This window comes from Papilio xuthus, unplaced genomic scaffold (genome assembly GCF_000836235.2).
Source record: "Papilio xuthus unplaced genomic scaffold, Pxut_1.1 DF824992.1, whole genome shotgun sequence".
Lineage (NCBI taxonomy): Eukaryota > Metazoa > Arthropoda > Insecta > Lepidoptera > Papilionidae > Papilio > Papilio xuthus.
This window is the reverse complement of record NW_013533657.1, coordinates 907987-925410: the sequence shown is the minus strand read 5'-3', so window position 1 is coordinate 925410 and position 17424 is coordinate 907987. Positions and strand designations below refer to the sequence as shown.

General features: G+C 34.8%; 3 protein-coding genes across 3 annotated transcripts; all 3 read left to right on the top strand.

Moving 5' to 3' along the window:
• Positions 1-1945: 1945 nt before the first annotated feature.
• Positions 1946-5372, top strand: LOC106126587 (uncharacterized). Its single transcript, NM_001312849.1, is given in 3 exon segments — positions 1946-2082; positions 4306-4514; positions 4903-5372. Coding segments are annotated over 3 exon segments (402 nt in total). The 5' UTR covers positions 1946-2027; the 3' UTR covers positions 5041-5372.
• A 508-nt stretch (positions 5373-5880) lies between these two features.
• LOC106126638 (uncharacterized) lies at positions 5881-7785 on the top strand. Its single transcript, XM_013324384.1, has 3 exons — positions 5881-6092; positions 6928-7148; positions 7609-7785. The coding sequence occupies exons 1-3, from the start codon at positions 6044-6046 to the stop codon at positions 7756-7758; spliced, it is 420 nt and encodes a 139-aa protein (XP_013179838.1). The 5' UTR covers positions 5881-6043; the 3' UTR covers positions 7759-7785.
• Positions 7786-8120: 335 nt separating this feature from the next.
• Positions 8121-14180, top strand: mtsh (mitoshell). The gene is made up of 6 exons (XM_013324807.1): positions 8121-8430; positions 9230-9389; positions 9503-9608; positions 9793-12487; positions 12562-12705; positions 12777-14180. Exons 2-6 carry the CDS (start codon positions 9245-9247, stop codon positions 12993-12995), a joined length of 3309 nt encoding a protein of 1102 aa, XP_013180261.1. The 5' UTR covers positions 8121-8430; positions 9230-9244; the 3' UTR covers positions 12996-14180.
• Positions 14181-17424: the final 3244 nt, after the last annotated feature.

Here is a 17424-nt window from a genome sequence, read left to right as displayed (position 1 = left end):
TTACACGATAACATTGTTACAATTTTCCTTATAAATAATAAAATATGTAATAGAGCGACAATTCTTACAGCTCTGTAAAGGCAGAAAACGTTTAAATTATTAAGTAAGCTTCAAGCATAGAAGAAAATACTATCAGAAAAACACTACGTCTAAGACATGTAGATTCGTTTAAAATGGCCATGAAGAATTATTACTAGCTGTCACCTGCGACTGGAATTTAAAGAAAAACTTAATTAGGAGCCTATGTGTTCTTCCAGACTATATTGTAAATTTGTGTCAAAGTTTAACAAGATCCCTGTTGCTGTTTCGGAGATACCTTTAAACAAACATCCATCAATCTAAACTTTTGTATTTATAATATTAGTGAGATTAAATATTTATGCTATGCGTATTAACGTCATTACAACGATTTTTTTTAATTAAACATTTCAATATAATGTTTCAACATTAAGGAAATAGGTTTAATAATCTGTGTATAAATAAATAAATAAAAAAGTATCGATAAGAAAAAATTCTGTCAACCAATTTGAAAAAATTCCCATTTTGCTTGTATCCAAAGCAATCGTCGGTCAGAGCGGACGGTATAGCGATGGATTGACATAGGGCGCGTCCTTTGCGACCTCAATGCGCCCTAATTGAATTGGTTCTCGTGTGTCAATTGAAACAACGAATAGATCGTACTACAACTATAAAGACATATAAGTTATAGACGTATAATAGTCAGCAGTTAATGTTTCATCGTTAGATTTACCTACTTATTGTTGTTTAGTTTAATCCATCGACTCGCACTCAGAGTCTTTTAATGTCCACTATGGGCTCACAGAGCAGCTTAAACATAAACTCTCTTCTTCTTCTCTCTTCGTCTTGCATAAACTGCATGCATTGTCTGCATGTAGTTTATATTAAATGATGTGATTATCAAATCGTATCAACGTACGTATTTAGTAGAACACCGTTAATACGATCACGTTTAATACAATTTCTCGTATGATACGCCATTATACGTAGGTGTCTGCAACTGAAGACATGTTTTTATAAATTTATTAACGTTTAATATAACGATAAATACGTAGTAATTGATAATACATACTTATATTTATTACTATCATCATCATCTTCAGCTCACTATACGTCCCCACCGAGGGGCTCGGGGCCTACCCTAAGTTAAGGGTGATTAGGCTATAGTCAACCACGCTGGCCAAGTTGGCCTTTATTACTATAAGTATCATTATTATTTCAACATTTAAACATTAAGTAGGTATACTATTGTTATGTTCTTCTTGAGGTGCATTTCTAACTAGCAAAGGTTGGCGATCAAGTACTCCACATGTGTTTACCTTTTGCGAGGTGAAAGAGTTGGGCTAGAAAGTAATTTCAAATATCAAGTACGTGCTATAACCATCAAAATAAATTTGTATGGTAACAATTCTTTAGAGTCCTATTGTACGATAGAATCAAATCCAAACTCAGCCAGTAGCGACTGGTAAGTTATGATTCACTTAATCCGATTAATTTCGTTGAACCACTGAATAGATTTAGTTTCTGCATTAAACTAGAAATTGCCAATGTACTTGACGCATTTGTACAGATTATAACATCTGTTGATACAAGCTTTATCTTAAAAAGTTACAATATACAAAGAAAAAGATGGTTCAGCCATGCTCTTCTAGGCGGGGTACTGTCGCGCCCCATATCCAGTTTCTATATTGTTGTTCCATTTCCATATCGAGGTCTGGGTCAGTACCTATTGCACAACTGGTGACATCCAGAGATGGATCTTCGACGATATCCTAATTCAATTGTCAACGTCGCGTATGTTAACCAATTTAACGGTGTATTACTGGCAATTGGATAAACGTCGCTCACCGTTCATTTAGATGATAGATATAACATCAAAGCGTGGGCTAGTAGCACCTAGTTGTTAGCCAGTCGTATTGCAGGCAGACGCGCGCGCGGTACTGGCCGGCGGGAACCGGCGCGAGCGGGCCCATTACTGGTGCGACTACCCAAACGGTCGACTTGACAAAATGGCGCAAGTGACGCTGTGCATTTTGGCGGTAATTTGTAGCTTACTCCACCAAGGTTTGTGTTATGCTTATGATCAAATATTGGTGATCGATTCGGTGATTTTAAATGGATTGTAAGATTATGTGATTTTTATAGGATCAATAGAACGATTTAACGTTGTTTCATGTTTATCATATCTTTTTGCGATACGCAATATCATTTAGAATAGAAACTTGAACTTTAATATATCTACGAAAAGAAAATGAAGCTAGTCTCTACCCTTTCACTTTGCTAAATCTGAAGTTTTAATGTATAAATTAGAGAAATTTTAGACTATCGGCTTATGTATACAGATAACTGCAGCGCTTTTATTGCTGTTTATTTTATATAATTGTTACGAATATGGTTATGTTGTGAGTCAGTATTCATAATAATCGTGCAACTTTTTTGATCGTGTTTCACGTAAAAAATGTTTGCCTGATGTTCACCATGAACAATTGAAATCTATTTCACATCTTTAACAATTGAAACTTTGGAAATGACATAATTTAAAAAAAGATATATTAAAGGTAATAAAATTATAGACACAGAAATAAGTACAAACACATGAAAATGTTATTCAACAGGTAAATATTTCTTCCATGTTCCAATTTGTCGTAATGTCGTATAAAGTCAACTAATTTCCTTATATTCATTCATATCTTGTTATTATAGAATTATACAAAGCTAAATATTTTCCTTGTCTTGTGAACTTTTATAACAGGTTTTATCTGACACGTGCCTTGTCAGAGGCCACCAAATAAGAGTTATGGATAAATATTTCAAGCTTCATAGACGTCATAGTATTTCGGACTAAAGAAAGTAATGTACGTTTATGTTAAGCCTATAGTAGCAGATATATTTTAGCATTGGCATCAAATATATGAATATTCATATAAATATTCTATTCATAGTTTTGCGAATGACGTATCGTTTGAACTGTATGATGGTTTACCTTCAGTTCACGAATAGAATTTTATATCGAAACATGAAATAGTGTTTCGAAAACGCACTTTAATAGATCAATAAGTTGTTTCAAGTATTTTAGGGATATGTTCTAACCATAAAAATATTAAGACCACTATACACCTTCAGTTTTAACTGCGTATTATAGTTTTCAGATATCTTGGTGGCTCTTAAAGTCGCGCGAGTCGCTGTGCAGAACACAATGTTATGTTTTGCGGGGCGTAGTATGCCGGGTAGGGCACGCCTATGACCTTGGGCCGCCAAAAAGAGCTATTTTTTTATATAATTAGGTGGCAAACGAGCGAGCGGTCACATGAAATCGCTGAAATAGCGAAGTGACCGTTGCCCATAGACATACGCAATTTCATATGCGTTGCCAACTTTTAATCGACGGTGGAGAGGACGCATAGAAAGAAAATATTTTCCCTTCCCATGCATCCTCTCATCCGGAAAGTCCACTTCCATTTCCCATACTTTCCTTATAAGAAAAAGGGTGGGAAGTGAAAGTGGACTAAATTTGGCCTTCGGGACGCACATTCATCAGACGAAGCGCGGAATTGCTTCCACTTCACGCCTGTCTTCTGTGTGGTCGTGGTATTTCACCGGGCGAGCCGGGTCAATTCGCGCGAAGATGTTAAAGCGGGCTCTACCACTGTTGAATTCTCTTTATTCTCTAACTTAAGGTTTTTACTTAGAATCTGTGTGCTAAAGTTCTTTTGCACATCAAATTCGGTTTTTCAAACTCGCTATTCATGCATACTGTATGAATTAAAAAAAACTGTAACCGTAAAATGAAGATCTAAGATTAAAGACCGCCTTTTATGTATATAAAATGTATATGATAGTGGTTAGTTACATCCTATAAATAATATATCTTATATGAAGCGATTAATCGCAGACACGAGTAAAAATAAATATGAAACCACAATCAACCTTAAGTGGTTAATTGCAGAAGTCTACTATGTCCGGCTGTTTGTCGTTTATTTGTTTTCTAGCTCATTATTAATTGTAGGTCAAATATCTGTGACAAATTGTATTTTTAAAGTAATTAAGTTGGTAGAAGAATTAAACAACTTTAAGTATTATCTCTCTTTTTACTCTGTGTGTTTTTTTTACACTACCACGATTTTATAATCTTTGTCGTCATGAACTTCTCGATATTGATTGACCTAAAGGTCTATGTTACCAGGTCATAAATTAAAAAAAAACTCGATATTGACAGCTTAAAAAGCTATTACATATGCTTAAATCGCTATTAAATTCATGTATTTTAAAGTTGATTTCATCTTGCAGGTCTGGCGATAGTATGCTACCAATGCAATAGCCACAATGATTCGCGCTGCTTACTGGAAAAGCTGCCGGATTCTCTGCGGCTGCCGTGCAGTGGACCTAAGGATACTATGTGCAGGAAGATCACACAGGTCGTCGAGTTTGAGATGAACGGTATGCCGCCAGACAGCCGAGTCATCAGAGGCTGCGGCTGGGACGACACCAGTTATAAGGTATATTATAGGAATTAGCGGTGTAGTACCCCCTTTATTTTAGCCCCTACGGAGAGATATGAGGTATTACTATAAATTAGACGCATTTAACCTAGAGTCAACTATAGTAGTCTATTGCGGATTTCTTTTCAATTATGTTTAGTTTGCTCCACGATGTTTTCCTTCATCGTAAAAATAACGGATAAATGCAGCGAATACTTTCCAATTTTTTACGCACATTCATAACCGAAATTGAACGAAGTAATTTGATACTGAAATATAAGAACCAAAAGCAAGATTTATTTCTACCACCGAATCTTTCATACTTAATTATGAAGAACACGTCTAAAAATCACGTATAATAAATGCATGTAGGATTAGAACTTATGAACATTTCTTATGTCCCCAGGGTCGTTGCTATCAGCGGTCAGGTTTCGGTGGGAGACAGGAGGTATGCTCTTGTTTGGAAGACGGCTGTAACTCAGCCTCTGTGCCAGTCGGAGCGACCGTTTTAATGTTACTCACATTCGCCTTGCTTAAGTTTTAAAACTTATAAATACCAAAATCCTAGGATAATTGGAATTGGATCTGAAAATATTATATGAGTAAATTGCAAAAGATACGAATGTTGGTGAATGGTAAATCCTTGGATGATGTAATTATCACTAAAACCTCTATGTGTTCTATTTAAAGTGCTAAATAGTGAATTAGCATATCAAGTACGTCAAAGATATTCTAATAGGTTTAGCGGCATTTTAATTATGTCTAACGAACCTTACCTCGAGTTGCTAGTTCATGTAAAATAAATCAAAACGTTTAATAGCTTTATTGTTGTGTTTGTGAAATGTGAGTATATTTATTAAAAAAAGTTTTTAATTAGTTCGTGTTTTATTTATCAGTTATAGTTTCCCTATATTTCTGACATTATAATTTTAGGTTAGGTGTCAAGGACATCGATTGGGGTAACTCATGAATGCTTTTCTTTGTTAAATCTACATCAGAAGTCTACTAATAGTCAGAATTAATATTCAATTTAGTTTGAAAATTGATACATTTGACTAAGTTATGTAAGTTGCCAGAAAATCGTAACAAATTGCATGCTTCCCTTGTATGACACAATGAGTAACGTCCTGTATTCATGTACCCAATGATACAATTGAAAGACCTGTGATACAGATACATATAAATAAAATTTGAATGTCTGTTTGTAATATCGAAATAAACTACATTTGTATGAATATACCAAAATAACACTTTTACAATTTTTGTCTGTCTGTTTGTTTGTTAAGACTAATCTTTGAAATAGCTGGACCAATTTTAGCTGATGTAGTAAGGAGTAACTTAGGCTACAAATATTTTAAATTAATTCTTTTATTTTTTTAAAATAAATTAATGTTGCAATGTCCAAGTACTGTCCAGTACCGCGCGGCTCAAAAACAGTATTTCACACGGACGAAGTCGCGGGGACAGTTAGTACATAATAAGTAGAGAGGACATATAAGCTGCGAGCTTGGAGTGTCATTCTGGCCTGGCAAAGGAGAGGTGCAACGATGGATATGTTAGTCCCATTTCTTGTCGTTTGCGGATTCATCGAGTTTGGTCTGTATTACTTTTTATTTAATAACTAAGTCCCTAAAGACCTTAGTTAAATCAACTTCAATTGTTAAGTTTTTTTTTGTTTTAAAATTATGCGTTGGATTTATATAGTTTTTATTTGACTTTTTATTCTCTTAATAACCCATAAGTTTATTTCATCTTTACAATAGTATAATCTTTATTTATTTATTTATTAATAAATAATATATAGGATTATATTCTTTAATCGAACAGTTATATAAATTTAAAGACAATATTTCGTGTTCATTTACTACGAATCAAATTATATCGTCTGTTTGAATATTGGACTCAGGTTAACCTATTAACCGACAATATGCGACTCGATCCGGATAGCTGCGGGATCAGTGTTCAATGCATGCTGTTAGTCAGACGATATTCAAGGCAAAAATAACGAAATTAAATTAAAGTTTCAAATCGTCTCATAATCCATTTTTAAACCCAATTTACATTTTACTAATATTATAAATGCGAATGTTTAGATGGATAGATGTTTGTTTGAACATATCTCCAGAATTTGACATAGATGTAGAACAGTCTGGAACACATAGGCTACCTATTAAGTTTTTTAACTACGCGCGGATGGAGTCGCGGGCGACAGCTAAAAGTGAATATTTACACAGAGGGCTTATACCCAATTTTGTATAATCTATATGTGTTTTTCCTGTGTTTTCTTCATTTAGAGTATATTTAAATAACGTTAGCTCCTGAAGTAGAACTGAAGAATGTGTTACAAGAGCCAATCTCATCATAAATTCGAAAAAAAGAAATTAACCTATAAATTTTTATCATTAGTCTTAACATTGTCTATAATTTCCAGGATCAGCAATAATGTGTTACGAATGTAACAGCGCGACAAACACATTTTGCAGCGCTGCTGTTCTCCCGGATAGCTTAAAGAGGAACTGTTCTGAGCACGACCGCGGCATCACACACACCTTATGCAGGAAGATAGTGCAGCAAGTTGAACATGCAGTCAATGGCAAGTACCCAGAGCATAGGGTTATAAGATCCTGTGGCTGGGATGAAACCAAGTATAAGGTAAGAAGATAGACAGTAGTTGGAAAGTATAGGATTGACTATTTTTAAAGCACAGCGCTTATTACCAAGAGTTTTGCAAGCTTAAATAGCAGTCCATATGATATGAAGGCAAACGATCAGCGGGAATCTTGGTCTTATATATCCGCATTGTCAGGGAAATAATCTAGGCTAGGGCTAGGATAGCTACCATTTATATGGTTTTAATCGAAGTAAATCGCTAAAAAGAAAATGAAAGAAAAGAAATAATAAAATATAGAGAACTGATCGCCAACCTTCGTTAGTCGGAGAGACACCTCAAGAAGAAGAAGAATCGAAGTAGTTTTTATATCTACATATATCTAGAGATAGATAAGCTAGTAGTTATCACTTTATTTTCTGCTCCAAAAATAGGAACGGTGGATGCAAAATACAATCTTACTGTTTTAGTATAGAGTACATATTTGCATGGTTTCTATTCCAGGGTATGTGCTACCATCGTGCAGGGTATGGAGGACGTCAGGAAGTGTGCTCGTGCTTCAGTGATTTCTGCAACAACAGCCATGCTTTGACCGCATCCAGTCTTCTCATCGCAACGCTGTTAGCTTACTCCGGTATCGTCCTTGTGAGATAATTTAATATTAGAATTTATGACAAGTTCTCTGAATAAAGAATTTAAAAAATGGTGTTGTTTTTATGTGTTTGTAGCTATAATTATTTAGCTTAAAGTATTTTAATTATTAGTTGCTTTCCTTAATTTTTTTAAACAGCCGAGGCAACAATCCTCTTAAATTTGGGTTGTATTTTTGTCACGGCGAGCCTACTAAAAAAATCCTAATTTTTAGTAGTAAATTACTGTTTTTATTTAGCTTAAATTAATTAGATATTTTTTATTTACAATGAATCTTTATGAAGTTCCTATGGCATGCGAACTAACAGTCAAATAGCCACTAAAAAGCAAAATTCGAATGACATCCACCTCGGCAAACAAATGAACAAGATCATATGGTTGGTTTCAATTATTTGGCAAGTCAGACATTATTCAGTACAAATCTAAGATCGACCGTGATTTTAGACTTCTTTAAAACGCTTATTCATTTAGAAAATAAGGAAGACAAAACATCGCACGCGACAAATCGAGTGAAATCATTTCCACTAATACATAAGAATAGATTGCTTTTTTTGTAAAAAAAATTGCTATATTTCCGTCAGCCGAATTGGCTTTAAGTAGAACGGAATAGTTTTTTTAATTTGTACAATGTTCTAACACGGACCTCCTTCATTGGAACCAGTTGATTTACAAAAGGTGAGTGGCAGAAATCTTAAAATTATAAATTTTGATTCGAATAACCATAAATCTTGTTACGAGCTCGTAAAATCATAATACTTGTTGAAATAAGACGTAGTTTTGATTTGAAAAAGAAGATATAGCTAAAATATATGAAAATTCTTGTATTTTGAGATAATTTTCTTAAAAAAAACCTTTGATGACAGTTTTTCGTTGGGACCATCTAGATTTTAAAAAGTGCCAAATTTTTTTTTTTTAGCAAAAGTTTTTTGGAAATCCTTTCTCTAAAACACATTGCTAAAGGAAAATCTTATTTTATTTTTGTTTTTCTATAAAGGAACATTTTTCGGGAGAATCGGTAGAAATTACGTGGGCTTTTAAATTTCTAAGTTCCAGAAATCTTGGAATTTTAAATGAGATTTTTTTTAGTTTAAGTGCAAAAGGCAAACCCCCCAAGCATATGAAGACTTCGTATGTCGTTTGTGTTCACTAGCAATATTTGAATGACGAAGATTAGATTTTTTTAAAGTAAGTATGGATAGGAAAAAAGTAGAGAGAAAAGGAAATGGCATTCTTTTCCATTGTAATATTCAATTTAAGCGAACCTAAGGAAAATATTTAGAATTAAGGAAAAATTTTGCGACTACATCAAGCGTTAGGCGATTTCAAATAGGGTCCCGTATTCTCATGACTCTTTCCTAATATCCAGTGACACTCAAAAGAGAAGAAGCATTATGAAATAAAATATTAGTATTATATGTTAAGAATATAAGCAATTAAAAACATTGTTTCTTAACAATTTTATACTAATTTGCAGCGATACCGTAGCCAAATGCAAGATTATGGCAGCGAGGGGTCGAGTAAGCCTGGTGATAGCCGCGGCGGGAAGGCGGAGGCGGGCAGGGCGGGCGCGCACCACGGCGACTGCTACCAAGGACCCTCTCATCAGTATCCCTTGATGACGCAGAAGACCTTTAGTAAGACTTTTTCAAACATGTCGCTATTCCGTTATTACTAGCAGCCGAAATCAATACTCGATATCAAAGCATTTTTGAATTCATTGAAAATAAATAAAATTTAATCTTCCTAGGTGGCAGCAGCAAAGAACTACCTGAACAAAATCCTGGAAATTACAGCAGAGGTGCTTCTGGAGTATACGAAGCCTCGTCCTCCAGCCAGCAGTATCAGAATCCGAGGTACCATCACAATATTATAGATTATTTTAGACGGGTCAGATAGCAAGCTTTATGTTCTATTTTTCTGCATAGATGAATATTCCGGTATCCGATTTAATAATTCGTGTAATAATGTACTTCAAATTTTCTCTGCTCTGACGGCTGTCAAAATGAGTGTTATACCTAATTTATAAATGAATTTTAGGTACAACAATCCATCGGTCCCCACGTTCAGCTCACCACCTAATTCTCCTCTCGTGGGTTTGGTTTTTGACCCTTCATCATCGAGCTACAGCGGACCGGGGATAATGACAGATCGTCTTAACTCTGACAGACGTTCGCAGAGCTCGTGGTCCACTTCTAACCAGGAACCGATCGGAACAGGTGCTAAAAAGAAAATCGTAAAGAGTCAAGACACAAAGAATGCTTACAGTAGTGATATTCGTTATCATGAACGTTACAAAGACAACAGTACTGAAATAGATCGTTTAAGAAAACAAGACAAGACACTGAAATCTGAGTCTACGTCGAGTCTTGACTTTTTTCTCGAAGGTGAAAGAATGGTTTCTGAACTCTGTAACATATCCGATCCTAATGCAAATTTACGAAGCGATGCTGGTAATTCAAAACAGAATACAAAAACAATTAATCAAGAAGAGGATAAGAATAGTCGCTGTGGATCTTCCGATGTTCTTTTAACGGCCTTAGATAAAATTGTTATTCACGATCAGATTCCAAATCAAATCGTACAATTAGCTATTGAAGCCTGCACTGATGCTGAAAATATAGCGATAGCGCATCACAACAGGCCATGCTTCAAAAATATACATTCTATATGCGCAAAAACTAGATCCAATGTTCAAAAACCAGACAGCGCAGTCGCCAATTTACATTCCCAAGGTATACCGTGGGTAATAAAAAACTTTATTTTCTCCTTTGTACGTATCCTTGACGGTTGGAAAGGTGTTAAAGAATTGTTGAGCGAAAAACATGACACATTCTCGAGAATCGAAAACAAATACTATAGCCCTAACATACGAGAATGTTTCGTCCAATGGCAAGCGGTCACCAAAGAAATGTTGACTCATATTTATAAAACTTTTAAATGTCTAGATCATGGATTTACAATGGAGCAGAAAAGTTTCACTCATAACTATTACGCCACAAATTCCGCAGCTCCTAGACACCAAAATCCAAATAAATTTCAACAAACAAAGCCACATGTTAGTACTCCGAGACCGGTTAACGTGTCACCTCAACTATACAACGCAATACAACCGCCGTGGATTCAAAATCAAAATCAAGTCGTTTGTCAATCATTTAACGAAGGACCGTGGCCGGCTCGATCAGGGGTGAGCTACAAAAAATTTCCCGTAGCACCGCCGCAGAATTCCCATAACTTTTATCCCCTGAGCGATCAATCAGAGATAGACTCTTTTCAAAGATCTCAAATAAAATGCGACCCTTGTAACGTCCGCGAGACGAAGCCTCGCCAATCTTGGACTATTACGAATATGCCAGACTTTCGTGTTTTAGAAAGCATGTGTTACGCGGATCAAAGAGAATTGTACAATCAGCTTAAACATAAAATGGATGCAGAACTTGGCAAGGCTCCTGGTCAACCCCTTATGGGAAATATGCCATGCGATGTGATGCACCGTAAAGATTTGGATCTTAAAGCTAAAATGATACCATTAAGTCACGTCGAAAAAACTTTAATTCCAAGCATGGCGTCGACTAACGAAGTACGTGGATGTTATGTACAGAAAAATAACAGTTGTGGCGACACAAAAGAAGAGGCTGATTTTTTTGCGGCGTGGGGTCAGATGGTTCAAAAAGAACCCAATGAATTTATAACTCATCATTCGCACAACATTCAGATTCCGTCTAATGTTGTGCTTCCTACTAATATATCTGGCCCCGTGCAATTTATTGATCCTGATAATGATGAGTTTCATGAAATGAGTAAAGTTTATATGAAACCTGGGAGTTACAAAGTTCCAATAAAACCTGCCGATCCTGTTACACCTTTCGGTATAGGTAATTCCCAAGACGTAACCTTCGATAACTGCATTGATGACAATGCAGCTTTGAAATTGAAAGTACCATTTCCACCGGTGACATTGGCACCACAGCCAAAATATAATATGGAATCATGGCCGTGCTTGATACCCAGACGTTCCGATGATGTAATGGGCGAAGATCAAAAAATGGTTGCTAGACCGTTACTACCAGGTTTAGACTTAAGAACTGTCGATACTCTGGATGTTCTGAGCGCGTTGACATCAGACCGCGCATGGGAAGCTGCAAAACAATCTGTGCCAAAATTTGTAGATCTCTTACAAGAGGGTTCTAAATCAGATACAGCTCGGTTGTATGATGCTTTAGGACTTGGCGGCAGTGAAGAATATTCCGATGAATTTAAAGAGGCAAAAAGCAAGGTAGAAAATAATGACCTTGGACCATGGACGGCTGAAGCGCATGCCAAGAATTTTGCAATGAAATCTTTACCTGATTTATGGGATGTAGACAAAAACAATGCAGTGCAAAGCGAGTGTACGGGTCAGCAACACTCTGAAGGTGGCACGACTAAAAATTCGGAACAAGAAACAAAACCGTTTGATAGAAATGACTACAATGAGATACCTGTAGCTAAGAATACGGAAACTAAAGAGAATATACGCTGTCCTAGTTTTGATCATACCGGAAACTATATTCGGGACGAGAAGGAGAAGAAATCTGCTGGTAAATCCAAGGTATCTGTATCCGGTATGTGGTACCATCCTAAAAAGAAGAAGCCTCTTCCAGCTTCTGTCAATAAAAAATTTGAATCCATTTTGAAAAAGTTCTCTCAAATAAATGAATCTGTTTTTATTCAACACGATATGGATATAAAAGTGGTAAGACAATAATGTTTTCTTGTAAATTTTTGGTTAAAAGTGCGTATTAACTTTTGTTTTTTATCTTCTTGCAGGCTCCAAGATTTTATGAAGTCGTCAAATATCCAATGTGTCTTCACGATATATCAACTAAATTGAAAAATTCCTCTTACACTGATTATGACCAAGTCGTTCAAGATTTTAGACGCATCTTTAACAACGTTAGATTGTATCTCAAGGTAGTTTGAGTTTATTATTTCTAACCATATCATCTCCTCTTTTTTATATTATTTAACACTTATCATTGCAGACTTATCCAGATACAGCAATGAAGAAAAATATAAACAAACTTTCAGCGGACTTTGATAGAATGTTGAACGATGAATTTCAAACTAAATCTGAATCTAAACCTAAATCTCAAGATGGCGCCGATAATCTTGATAATTGCAGCAAGAAAACTGAAAAAGACAATGTTCCTAAAAATAGTGAACATACTGAATCAACCAGGAAAGATTCGAAACCCAAATGAGATACTGAGAGGTGGACGTGTGAATTATTATGGTCAGTTCAAGTAAATTTTAACAGTTGCACAGATTTCGAATGAAACTTTCGTAGATTGTTTTGGAGATGTATTTTAATGATTTTATTTATTTTTTTTATTTCCTGACTAGAAAAGTCTAGTTGACAACAAAGTTTAAACCGACTAATCATTAATAAACTAAAATAATACATGAAATGTATACATAAATTGTTATTTTATAAGAAATCTAGTCACTCGTTGATGTTTTAAAAACAAATGTCAGTGAAGTTATCAGAACTTAGAGTTAATAAGATAATTATAGTAATTTGTAAGTGCTTGCCATTTTCTATTTTGTCTTAATACTTGAATTTCAAGATTGTCATTGTAATATTTTATGATTTATCGCATATTTTTAGTAATTCTTCCTTCTCTTACTTTCTTGTTGAATAAATATATCCTTTTTGAATGCAGGAAACAAATTTATGTTTTGTTCTGCAGCCCACGGCACATTACCTTCCTCATTGCAGAATCCCAACGTGTTAATCACAATGTTACAATGTGCGTGTGGGTTTGTGTCTATAGTCATTTGATTATTTTGTATCTATCTGTGATGTATGTTTAGGTAAAAGTTTATAATTTTAATCGATTTGACGCGCAGTCCGCGGTTGATACGAGTGCATGTACATAGTAAATGAATTTGTAATAAATTGAACACAATACCTAGCTGACAACGACAACATACATTTTTACAACGCGATCTTAGGTACGGAGTAATTGTTAAATCAAAAGAAGCTTGTCGCAAATGTTTGGACAAATGTTTGATCGAATATATGGAGTCGGCTTTGGTTCAATAGTTTGCGATGTTCTTCTTTTGATTTTTTAATTCTATAAAAAGTTTATATATTTACGTGCTGCGTATTTTTTTAATTCGTTTGTTCCTTTGATGTTCCTCGTTAGTATTTAAATATATTTTTGAGTCCATTTTACCTGCCATAGACAATAAGTGAATTGCTTAGGACGTCGACATTTGATATCTTTTGGCCGCTGTTTTGTTGAAACTTTACAAATTCAAAAACCTCAAAACTGACGCTCGAGATAATTTTAAGTATTCATTAAGTTGTGATTTTATTATTTAGCTTATTTATTTAAAATTATGGCAAGGAAGTCCTAGGGAAATAAAGCAATTGTTTTATATTGTGTGTTTTATTGCAATTCGCATATATTTTATGGAGATAGGAACGTTTATTACCACAATAATGATGTCTTGTAAATGATTATCTTTTAGATTACGTATTGGATGTTTCTAATCTATGTTGACGTTACGACCGTGACTGATTGATACGTGAACATGACATTCGCACAACACCCGCTGTGTGACAACATGGAGATGCCCTTTGCAGACCAGCGTTTGGGTTAGAATACCAGAAATCTATGAAACTGATTTGCGACAATCACGTGACTTATCAGAAGTTATTGTCAGTTAAGTTACTGACTGACTTATCAAAAGTTATTGTAAGTTAGAACTGACAATAACTTCAAAAATGTATAGACATTTTTGAAGTTCATTATGGAATCGCTTCGGAGCGAATGCATTTTGTTTTGCCCCGCCGTAATAGGCTACAAGCACTAACCTGTATGAATATAGACATGGTATAGATGGTGATATTTTGTGCCCATTTGATTTTCGACATTTTGTCGTCGATGGTTGTGGTAGGTAGTGGATGGTGAGATGTCTTACCTAATTGGTAATGAAATGAATAGTCAAAACCTTCAACAGAAACGTCGTCGTATGTCGAATCGAAGTACCAAATGAAATTTGCTGATCTCTATCTACCCCTCTTAGTTACGGGCGTTATTGTGTTGTTAAATGGACATTGTTTTTTAAGTAACTTATTAATATCATTTGAATATTAAGGAAATAACGATATTCTAAGAATTGGATGAGATAGATATAGATTATTACAGTGACGTGTTTTTGAATAAAGTAATTTGTAGACGCAGTTATTGACAGATACAAATTATGCGTAGATATAACAAAATTCGCAATCAGAGTAACAAAAGAGCTTTATTTCACGATTTCCGGGCTAATTTCGATATAAAGAATAATAAATTATATATGGCCAGTAATAAAAGTAATGATTTTATGACAATAGTTGAATAAGTTATTCTAAGAAAATAAGTGTACGTTAATCAGATTGGAGATAAAATGCGCAATTGACTTTTCCTTGTGGTAAAACTAAGCGAGTAGAGCGTCGGTGGCTCAGGGGTCAAACACTTGATTTGTAATCTGCAGGTCCTAGGTTCGAATCCCGCCATGTACCAATGTGTTTTTCGCATTCTGATTTACATATTTACATTTATCCGACGTTCTTACGGTGAAGGAAAATATCGTGATGCAACCTGCACATATCTGAGAGGAAATTTAAAGATATGGGTGAAGTCAACCAACCCGCACTTGGCCAGCGTGGTTGACTATGGCCTAGTAACCCTTGATTAAGGTAGGCTCCGAGCCCCTCGATGGGGACGTATAGTAAGCTGATGATGAAAACTAAGCGGTGAATGTTTTTCCCGATCTACAACTGACAATAAAAATATAATAACATTTTAACTGATTAATCAAATCTTTGAGCCTATATACGTTTAGTTTTAACTGGACAGTAACTGAATGTGTTTTATGACATTGAAAACTTAGCAAACTATGATAAAACTGACAACTTTAGCTGATCAGTTTGTATGATGTTTCAACTAGGGTTGCTAATTTTCAATAAACGTAAATCCAAACAAAGATTTAGGAGGCAACAGTAAACTTACATGTAATTCGTACTAACTTTGAAGTTGACTATTTTTGTAAAGATCATTTACGGACCAAGGGCTTAACTTTCACCGGTTAGTTATCATAATTTTAAGCCAAATTAAAGCGATTCAGATCGCATTATATACGCTCTCTCCAATTAAATGTATTTTAGTAAGCAAAAAGTATTGAATTCCTAATAAGTTACCGTTTATATTAGTGCAAATAAATAGAAATTTAGAGACACGATATCATCTATATCTCCGTGTTGTCAAAGATAATGACAGGGATGACGTTTAGTTTTATACAGAGATATTGGTCTCGGAAACCAACTTTTTTTTTTAATTTTATGACCTGATAACACAGACCTTTAGGTCAGCGGTAATCAACGGTAACTCCTGTGCAAAGAGTATAGTAAGTATACTATAGAAAAAGAGAGCCAACTCGCACGAAGTCGTGGATCCACGGCGATTGTGGCGCTCCATGCGTATTATGGGTGAACTAATTTCTTTTTTTTTGGACCCATATACGTAGGCACGCTCCTGTCTCTAAAAGTGGGTAAGAGAGCAATGAATAACCTAAAACTTTTCTTAAATAGAAATCAAACTGGCTTACAAACTGACTAGAAATCTACTTTTAAAACATTTTCGTTTAATGTTGATTTTCCGGCCATAACCAATGAATGGATCAATAAAAACTTAAAAGATTATACACAAATCTATAATCCTATTGTTTATTGAAATCAGATAAAAAGCTTACGAAGATTATGAAGCACAATCAATTTATAAAATATTTTTTTTTTGTCAATTTCCTCCAGATGATATTACCGACGAACCTAATAATTATTATCAATCTTACAATCTTACTAATATTATAAATGCGAATGTTTGGATGGATGTTTGTTTGAAGACTTAACAAACCTGCCTAAAATTTGGCATAGATGTAGCAACATAGTCTGAAAGAATACATAGGCTTCTAATTAAGTTTTTTTTTTAATTCCGCGCAGATGGACAAGGCGACAGCTAGTTTACAATATTTTTTAAGAGAGATCATGTTTTTAAGGGTGTTTCTGTAATGAAAACCCAAGTCTAGTAAATATTAATTTTGAGAATTATAAAATGCTGTCTTGCGGGGAAACCCGGCGTTATCTCTGTTATTTCAAAGAGGAAGAAAGAGATGACGACATGTTTTACACGTATTTGGGCAGTTGAAACTCATGGTAATTCATCAGCAACTACGTTTTACTTTTTTATAAACTTTCTTCCTTATAAAATGCTTTTATGGTTATGTGACTGATTAAAGATAGAAAAGTCCCGAAATAAATTTAATCTTTATCGATATAAAACAATAGTATGGATGATAAAAATTAAATTTTTATTATATTGTTATGTGTCACCAATCAGTGTGATATTTTTGTGTTTTTACGTATACGAACAAGGACGCCATTTTTTTTTAAAGTGAATGGGGCAAAGGAACAACGACGTGTTCATCGCCCATAGACATCCAAAATACCAGACGAATGTTAAATAGATAGATGAATGAGCTACTTCAATTTATTCAATGGCTATCTTATTTACTAATGCATTCGAGGATCATACTACGGTGTTTTTTATAAGATGGCAAACGAGCGAGCGGCCACCAGAAATC

Coding starts and splice junctions, on each gene's coding strand:
- LOC106126638 (XM_013324384.1), top strand. CDS start 6,044: ATGGATATGTTAGTCCCATTTCTTGTCGTTTGCGGATTCATCGAGTTT. Junction 6,093..6,927: donor TTGCGGATTCATCGAGTTTG/GTCTGTATTACT, acceptor TATAATTTCCAG/GATCAGCAATAATGTGTTAC. Junction 7,149..7,608: donor GGGATGAAACCAAGTATAAG/GTAAGAAGATAG, acceptor TTTCTATTCCAG/GGTATGTGCTACCATCGTGC.
- mtsh (XM_013324807.1), top strand. CDS start 9,245: ATGCAAGATTATGGCAGCGAGGGGTCGAGTAAGCCTGGTGATAGCCGC. Junction 12,488..12,561: donor ACGATATGGATATAAAAGTG/GTAAGACAATAA, acceptor ATCTTCTTGCAG/GCTCCAAGATTTTATGAAGT. Junction 12,706..12,776: donor ACGTTAGATTGTATCTCAAG/GTAGTTTGAGTT, acceptor TTATCATTGCAG/ACTTATCCAGATACAGCAAT.